We start from the raw sequence: 9,553 nt of genomic DNA, 5'->3' as shown, positions 1-9,553 counted from the left end.
TCCAAAGCCTCTGTATTACAGTGCTAGATGTTAGACGGGGCTATGTTATATACTGGGGGGGCGTATTCACTCCTGATTGGCCTCTGGTCCCCGTAGTCACTCCAATCATGTTCCTAGCAGACTCTTGCCCCCTCATTGGCTTTTACTGACGTTTCTGGGCCAATCACAGGCTTTTAAAGCCCACTTCCTGTCCCATTGCATGTTGGGCGGTTCTGGTGACCCGAATTCCGAACTTTTACCGCAAAAAGTTCGGAATTCAGCCGAATTTCGAACACCCAATGTTCGGGTCGAACAGTTGGTCGACCCGAACCGTTCGATCATCCCTAATTAGTACCTCAACATTGATAAATATGTTTGATGGGGACAGAAGCAGTGGCGGCCCATCTATTAGGGACGCAGGGCGCTGCCCCCCTATCCATGCATCTGGAACCCTAATCTACATGCAGGGCGCCGGACGCGTGGATTCCAATAGGGTTTTTTTTTTTTTTTTTTGGAAGAAGCACCTGATTAGAGCCAGAGGCTCTAATAAGCTTCAAAAAAGGGTGGGCTCAGGGCGCAGAGCACTGCGGCCTGAGACCACCAAGCTGTATGACAATAGCGAATTAATATTCACTATTGCCACACTGATTCTCCTCCGGGCTAATCAGGAAGCGGGTCCTGAGAAGGCATGCTATTGGCCAAGAAGGTGGGAGGAGAAGGGACATGAAGGAGCCTGGGACATGAAGGAGCCTGAGGGGGGAAGCCTCCGTCTGTCATTCTGGAGGAACAAGGTAAGTAAACTGACTGACTGACTGAGTGACGGGCAGGCGGGGGGAGAGATGTGGTGGTGCAGGCTGGAGGGATATGGGGGGGGCAGGTCCGTCTGCCGCCCCCCTCGACTGATGGAGCACCAGCCGCTACTGGACAGAACCTTTCCATGCAGCTGCTGTGGTCAGTCCAGAGTCACATACTCTGTGGATTACTAAGCAAACGTCTGGGCTTCTAACTCTCTTATCATGATTTGTTTCTAATCTATGGATATTACCTGTGCTGAATTCCAAGTTAAAGCGGAGTTCGTTCCAGTCCTTTTTGTGTTTATTAAAAGTCAGCAACTTCACAAAGTGTAGCTGCTGACCTTCAATAAACACACACTTACCTGTCCCAGAATCCAGCGATGTGGCCAACTAAACCCTCGGTTCTCTCCCTCTCCTCTCCCCAGCGCCGGTATTACAAGTGTGGGCACCCGGCTGTGACAGCTTGTGGCTTCAGAGCCAGGTACGCACTGCGCCTGCGTGAGTTACGCTGCGCCTCTTCAATGGTCGGGCATTCTTCTGCGACCTGTGACGTGTCCCAGAAGAGTGCAGGAGGGAGGGGGAGAGGAGAACTTCCGCTCAGATTGCCTAGGCGGCCCGAGCAGAAGTGGGAGTGGGTACCTGTGAAAACTAGTTACCCGCTCCCCCCCATAAAAAAAAAAAAGAGATGCCATAGGAGGGGGGCCATATTGGGGGGGCGGTGCGGTGGGTCGGGATTGCCTAAAGCGGAACTTCCCCTTTTGGGTGGAGCTCCGCTTTAATATTAGACTATTATCATTATTAACACGATCAATTTATAGAACACCTCTGTCTATCTTCCATTGGTCTGTACAGAATAATTTCGGCACTAGAGCGACAGTTATGCAGATTTTATAATGTGCATGTTTATGGGTCAGTAAGCTGATTTTATTTATATATATATATATATATATATATATATATATATATATATATATATAGTAATACACTATCTCACAAAAGTGAGTACACCCCTCACATTTTTGTAAATATTTTATTATATCTTTTCATGTGACAACAACAACACTGGGGGTGGAGTGTAGCAATAGCAAACTAAATCTGAAATATGTGTAGGACTAATATTTACAAAATGAACATGTGTCACTCATACTCAGGTAAGCTAACCTGTCTGAAAATTCTCCCTCCAGCCCTTCCTGAAACACATTTGGTATTTACAGTGATGGCTAAATCTGAAAAAAAAAAAAAAAAATCGAGGGGTGCATTAGGCCTGCCAAGAATGTTCTGGTTATAGTGGAGTTTCATGGACTTACTATCACATTCTTGATATCCAAGCAGATTATTTCTCAACCTTAAAATCTGTATGCTACCCACATACTGCCAAATGTAAAGGCAGAGAAAGTCTAAAACAACTTTTTTTTTCTGAAGATAATTACATGTATAGACAAATAAAATTTATTCTGCAACTATGCAATAAGTAATAAAGTCTTAACTATGCTTTAATTACTATGCGTAAACCACAAAAAGACCTTGCTAATGTCTTTCTAAGGTGATATATGTTGTTCTTAGACTGCCTCCCCTTAGTAACATGTCTGTGTCACAAAGAAGGGGCTGAGCTCTAAGTGTAGGAGGATACATTTAGCTGCTCATGAGAATTTCTGTCCTTTTTTTGTGTGTCAGGTTACCTGGATGTGTGATGGGTCCCTGTCCTCTGGCTGCGCTCTTCAGTCCCCTGTCCTCCTGAGATGGGGTGTGGAGCAAGCAGTAAGGTGCTCCCAGAGTCTATGGAGCCTCCACTAAAGAAGAACCCTTACTACGTCAAACTGATCCGGGCTATGGTTCCAGTCCAGTTCTGCAATGAGCCAGTAAAATGCAAAGCTGAATTCTGGGGGCTACAAGAGGAAACCAAAAAAGATCGGGACATGGAGGCAAAGAATATTCAAGTCGCCAGATACCGTGCAAAGTTTGACCCAAGAGTTACAGCCAGGTACGTTTTTATTGCAGTGATTAATTATAGATCTGGGATCAGACACAGGTACATTGAAAAACTTTATTCACAAGTATGGGCTCATGCACTCCAACATCTTTTAAGAAGCATAAAAAGTGTGTAAATGGAACATGTGACAAGTCAGATGAGTAATTCATTTAACCACTTTAGGACCGGAGGATTTTCCTGCTTTACGTCCAGGCCACTTTTTGAGATTCGGCACTGTGCGAATTTAACTGACAATTGCGCTTTCATGCAAAGCCGTACCCAAACGAAATTTACGTCCTTTTTTTCCCCACAAACAGAGCTTTCTTTTGGTGGTATTTGATCACCTCTGCGCTTTTCATTTTTTGCTATATTAATAAAAAAATCGACAATTTTGAAAAAATAACAATATTTTTCTACTTTGACAGTTAAAAAATATCCAATATATTCAATTTTTGTCATATATTTAGGCCAAAATGTATTTAGCTACATGTCTTTGACAAAAAAATTCTCAATAAGCATATTTTTAACCGCTTTAAGACCGGAAGATTTTACCCCATTCCTGACCAGGCTATATTTTGCGATTCGGCACTGCGTTACTTTAACGGACAATTGCGCAGTCGTGTGATGCTGTACCCAAATTAATGTCCTTATATGTCCTTTTTTTCCCCACAAATAGAGCTTTCTTTTGGTGGTATTTGATCACCTGTGCAATTTTTACTTTTTGCGCTATAAACAAAAAAAGGCAACAATTTTGAAAAAATAACAATATTTTTCACATTTTTTTATATGAAATTCCCAAAATAATGTAAAAATCAAAATTTTTTAACATTTTAGGCCAATTTGTTTTCTGTCACATATTTTTGGTAAAAAAAAATCACAATAAGCGTATTTTGATTGGTTTGCGCAAAAGTTATCGCAGCTACTAACTACGGGAAATTTATGTAATTTTTATTGTTGTTTTTTAAACTAGTAATGGCGGCGATCTGCGATTTTTTTTGCGGGACTGCGACATTGCGGCAGACAGATCGGACCCTTGACTAACATTTTTGACACTTTTGGGGGTACCAGTGACATTACTACAGTAATCAGTGCTATAAATATGCACTGTTACTGTAATAATGACACTGGCAGGGAAGGGGTTAACTTTATTAGTGATCAAGGGGTTAATGTATGCTTGGTGCTTACTGACGTGTGTGGAGGGAGGGGACTGTGTGACACAGGGACAGATCGCAGGTTCAGCTATGCTGAATCCTGCAATCTGTCCCTGCCTGTCACTTAGGAGATGTGTAAACAAAGCGGGCGGATCTCCACACTCGATCCCCGACGATCGGGGAAGAGCGGGGGTGATCACCGCCGCTCCTCCCCTGGCCCGACTCCCTGTGGCTGGGACTGAATACAGCGAGAGCGAGCCTCCGGCGGTGCGCGCGCGCCGCCCACAAGGGGAGGAGTCCAGCGACATAGACCTATGTGGCTGGACGATAACGAACCACTTTGCCGCCGTACGCTCAATGTGAGCGGTCGGCAAGTGGTTAATATTTTAGTGTAAGTTTACTTTTGCTTTTTAAATGCTAAGATGCATACCCTTTCATCTTTGTCTATCTTGTAATTATATAATACGTCACCACAATGCATTTTAGCATTCACATTGCAATTACATGCTTTTAATAAAAAAAAAACCCCACCCTTCTTGCGTACCACATGCAAATAGATATGGGACACAACAGATGAACTTCTGTGTCATGGAAAACACTAATGGACTCACTTTGTAGTATCAAAGAACAGTAGTGCAAAATGCTCCCCTATAAAAAGCTCTAGAATCTCAGATTATTCAAAATAATTAGTAACCTACAACCCAGGGAAAGCCTTTATATACAGTAGGTGTGTGTTGTACTTGCCATCAGGGCAGCCATCAGAAATGTTGGGGCCCCTTACACAGTTTTAGGCCTGGGTCGCGATCCCCCCCCCCCTGGCCCTGTCCACAAACATTCCCCAGGGCCCGCCTACCATATCATTATCCTCCTCCAGTCCCATGTCCTCCTTCCTCCCATGTCCTCCTAGTCCTCCAGTCCCATCTCCTCCATCCCAGGAAAATAAAGGTGAACGGTTCTAGTAAATTCTGCCCCTCCTGTCCAGGAGTGAACAGCTGCAGCACAGGGGATGGCAGAGCCTACAGCTGTGTGTGAGGACTAGTGAGGGGCAGGACCCCCCACATAGTGCCAGTCTGCAAGGGAACAGCGGAGCTTGCAATTGAATGGTATTGCGAGGGCAGGTGGCAAACCCTACTCTGTTTGGGGCCCCTCGGGACGCCCGGGCCCCCTACATGTGTATGGGCTGTACCCCCCTGATGGCTGCCCTGCTTGCCATACAGTGAGCTCCACACTCTGCAGCTCAAAGGCGACTGTACTGAGCAAGTGACGATTGCAACGCTTGCGCATATGAACACTGAAGGACAGAATAACGCAAGCATTGTTCACGTTCCTTCAATATAAGTTTTATCCACAATGTGTGTACAGGAGGTGTGAGCTTTTGAGTTTGGAGGTTTTCTGCTATCAGTTCAGTCACAAGAGCAAGCAGTCTTAAGCCTCGTACACACGCACAGATTGTTGGCCGACCGATCGGCCGTCTTTTGTCCAGTGTTGTTTGTTGGTTGAAATGTGCTCTAGACTTGCACTGGACTTTTGTTGGCCAACAAACTTCAGAAGTGATGTCATGTGATGGTTGACTTTCCGTGTGTTTTTTCTTCTCTGAGCATGCCCAGTCTTGCTCATCTGATTTCTGTCTGCCGAAATCTGTACTGACTGAGGAACAATCAGCCGTTCTGTTGTTGGCCAACAAAAATTTTATAGCATGCACACCAGATTTTTTTCGGCCGAAAATTCGCAGTTGGTTGTCGGAAGCATCATACTAACAAGTCTACAATCGGCCGATCGGACGTTACACGACAATTTACGGCCAACAATCTGTGCGTGTGTACGGGGCTTAAAGCTGGATACACACTATCCAACTTTTGTGGTTAGATTTCCTTCAGATTTACCTTTTCTATGTAGTGCAAGAACCTGCCAGATTGCATACAAATTGAAAGTGTTTAGGTTTGACCTCATATTATATGGTTTTGGTAAGTCTAAAGGAAAAAGTCTTCAGAAAATCTTATAGTGTGTATGGCCCTTAAAGGAAGAGATAACCAAGCCCTCTTTCTATAAAATGTGGGCTCCAAGCAGCCACATGACTGCTGATAAGCGTAGGCCCATTCTGACCAGTTATTACGAACACAAGACCTTGCCCCCCAGAAAAGACACACAGACTTGTTTAGGTTGAAATTAAGACAAGGCCACAACTTTATTGAACTTATCAACTGTAACAATATTAAATGACCACATAACGATGCCAGTCATGGTCTATACCGTGAGCATCATAACAAGCACAGTTAGTCTAATAGGCCTGTCTCCACCATCAGTGCGAGACAGGCATTAAACTGATCCCAGACTTAAACTTGAGGTCATGGCCCATAAAGGAATATCCATTGTTGTCAAGGTAAAACCGCCAACAAAGCTGTGACGAATTCGCAATGGGCGAGCGGGTAACTCTTGTGATGTCAGAATCTCCTCAGAGCGGTGGGACATGCCCTTGCATAGCCCATTTTCTAGAGTTTAGGCTCCACCCCATCACCACGTGTCTTAGTGGCCAATACCGTCGAATCCACCTAAATTCACCGTTTATCATAGCTGCCAAGCTTTCAACAGTCAAGGCTCCCTTTCCCTAGATCAGTGGTCCCCAACCCCTGGGCCGCGGACTGGTACCGGTCCGTGGATCAAATGGTACCGGGCCACCCAAGGAACATTCAATTATTTCCATTTTATTTACTGTGGTGTATTTCTTTCGGGTTTGTGCGACTTTCCATGAACGAGAGGTTAACCGGGAGCTGAGAGACGTCACCTAAAGCCGCTCCAATACCGTGCATGTGCAAAATATTGTGATATCGGGGCGGTTTTAGGTGGCGTCTAGAGCTGAGCGGCGGCAAGCGGCAGTGGCGTTGTAGCTTTGGTAAAGCAACACACTTCGGGTGTCATTGTCTCCTAATACCCCCAGATGGAACCGTCTCGTTGCAAAGAAACAAGCTCAGGGTGCTCATAGATTTAGCGTTCTAGTGAGTTAAAATGTTAAATCACTTTATATTCATTTTTTGGTGTAACTGTATTTTATTTTGAAGTCATGTTTAAATACAATTAAATTAAAACTATTAAATTAAAACAATCTAAAATATAAACAATCAACGTCCCCCCCTCAGCGGGCCACAGTAAAATGATTAAACGTTGACCGGTCCGCGGCGATAAAAAGGTTGGGGAGCACTGCCCTAGATGATGGGGTCAAGCAGCCACATTGTTAGTATATGTTGGTGTTGTTAGGAAGAACTGTCAGTCCTGTTTAGGTCGAGATGCTGTTTTTATTTATTTTATTTGGTATTGGTATATGCTTCCCCCAAGGCAATGCACTGCTTCCCATGCCTTTTATCTGACAATGGCTTCCTTATGCCCAATGCATGGAATAACAAGATTTGCCCATATACTCTATATTGTCAAAAGTATTGGGACGTCTGCCTTTACACGCACGTGAAGTTTAAAGGCATCCCAGTCTTAGTCTTTAGGGTTCAAGATTGAGTCGGCCCACCCTTTGCAGCTATAACAGCTTTAACTCTTCTGGGAAGGCTGTCTGCAAGATTTAGGAGCGTGTCTATGGGAATGTTTTACCATTCTTCCAGAAGCACATATGTGACATCAGGCACTGATGTTGGATGAGAAGGCCTGGCTTACAGTCTCCATTCTAATTCTTTCCAAAGATGTTCTGTCGGGTTGAGGTCAGGACTCTGTGCAGGCCAGTCAAGTTCCTCCAGCCCAAACTTGCTCAGGAGGGGAGGGCGTACTGCGGCTGCACAGAGCGGCACAAGATCTATAGAAGTTCTGTCCTCTTCTGCTGTCGACTATTGAGACAAGGTGGGTATGGAGACGAGAGGGGTGCCCCAAATGCAGTAGAGGTGCGAGGGCCACATACAATTTTTGGCCGGATTTGGCCCACGGGCCCTGTGTTTGACACATGTTAGTACGTAGTACATTTCACATGGCAGTCTCTCTATTGATTCTACAGAGTCGTTTTTCTAACTCTGCAAATGGCAGACCTCTAATCAAGATGTATAATTACTGCTGATGTTAATTAATACATGGTATGTGTATACAAGCAAGCCATAACTTTGGTGGAAGAAGATAGAACCTGAAAATGTAAACTTGCCAATGTTTTTAACCAGTAATGATTTTTGGTTTACAGGGAAAGCTGTGAAAGAAACATGTCTCAAATGCCTCCAATAATCTAACACATGCTAAGCAAGCATTGTAATGGGTTCATCTGTTGGCATTGGTTGCTAAGCATTAATGGCTGGTTAATGGTTCAGGGAACATTGCACGCAGTGTCTATTTTAACACAGTGATATGCTATTCAAACATTTCACCTAGATCCTTGTTAGTACCAGGCCATTGACCAATGCTGATCATATGTACTCTCTGCAATGTCTGACAGAGTGCTAAATGCTTGATTTGAATACCTTTGTATATGCAGCCTAACACTGCAACATTCTCCGAAGGTAACATTCTAGATGTGCCAAAGATAGAGATAACAAGAATGATAAAAATACAGATTTTTACTTCTGGTGAAATTTTGCCAGAGCAGAAACTCTCATTTTTATTCACTGAGCCAGATAGTCGACATTTTCTTCAAAATAAAATCATTTTTTTTTCCTTTTATTTAATGGGTGTGGATTTTTGGGGTATGTTTACTACAGTTTAGTGTATTTATTTAAGTGCCGGTTCACACTATAGCGATGCCAGACATCGCATGTGATTCGCACCACACTGTACTGCATATCACGTGCGCTGTCTATGCGATGCAAAAGTCATGCAGGACCCTTTTTTTGATTTGTACCAGAATCGGATTGCATGGGTCAGAGGTGTAATTAGAACCTTCAGGGCCCCAATGCAAGAAACCATGAAGGGCCCCCCGGATTCCTGGCCGGGGCCCTTCTCTTCAAGCCTGGGGCTCTTCCCACTGATCCTGGGGCCCTTTACTCTCGTTGCGGTGTCCTTTATCACAAGTTCTGCAGCGGGACCCTTTCACAAATTCTGCAGTGAACTGCCATCTTGGGGCCTCCCCACAGTGGTGGAATGCCAGGGCCCGGTCGCAATTTTGACCTTTGCGATTAAAATATTTTTTGGTATTTTAATTGTATTATTTTTTATCATTTCATTTTATTTTTTTACAGTGTTACTGACTATGACTCTGTCCATTCAGAAAAGGAAGGAGCTGGTAAATTACATATTTACCGACCCCTTCCTGGTTCTCTATTGTGACACATCCCCTGCAGCAGCCGGCAGGAGAGGGGAGGGAGCACAGTGGGGGGCGGGGGGCATCATAGTGGGGAGGGGGAACCAGGGGAGCACACAGGAGCCCAGAGACAGCAGAACAAAAGTGAACTGGATAGGAGGAGTGGCGGGGGCAGCATACAGAGGAACCAATCTCCTCCATTTTCCTCCTGCAGCTACAGGAGGAAAAAGGAGGACAGTGATTTCTCTACATGTACCCCCCGCCGCCCCTCCTATCCAGGTGTACAGGGGAGCAGCACAGGCCCTCTAGAGCAACCCCTGCAACCCCTATAGTTACGCCCCTGGCATGGGTGTTCACACCTGTGCGATCTGATTCCTGTCCGAATTTGCAGTTTGCACTGCGATATACAAACTAATCTGGGGGGTGTCGTTAACTTTGTATTGAC

At 44.7% G+C, this 9,553-nt stretch overlaps 1 protein-coding gene across 1 annotated transcript in view; it reads left to right on the top strand.

The window, feature by feature from the left end:
• The first annotated feature begins 2,450 nt into the window (after positions 1 to 2,450).
• Positions 2,451 to 9,553, top strand: part of PSKH2 (protein serine kinase H2) — a 40,179-nt gene continuing 33,076 nt past the window's right edge. Inside the window, exon 1 of the mRNA XM_082258090.1 lies at positions 2,451 to 2,754. Coding sequence (XP_082114216.1) covers positions 2,513 to 2,754 — 242 coding nt within the window. The 5' untranslated portion in view covers positions 2,451 to 2,512. The remainder of the gene's footprint in view (positions 2,755 to 9,553) is intronic.

Source organism: Pelophylax lessonae (assembly GCF_965119305.1).
Source record: "Pelophylax lessonae genome assembly, chromosome: 5".
Taxonomy (NCBI): Eukaryota; Metazoa; Chordata; class Amphibia; order Anura; family Ranidae; genus Pelophylax; species Pelophylax lessonae.
The sequence above is the reverse complement of the archived record's forward strand: the minus strand, read 5'-3'. Positions and strand labels throughout refer to the sequence as shown.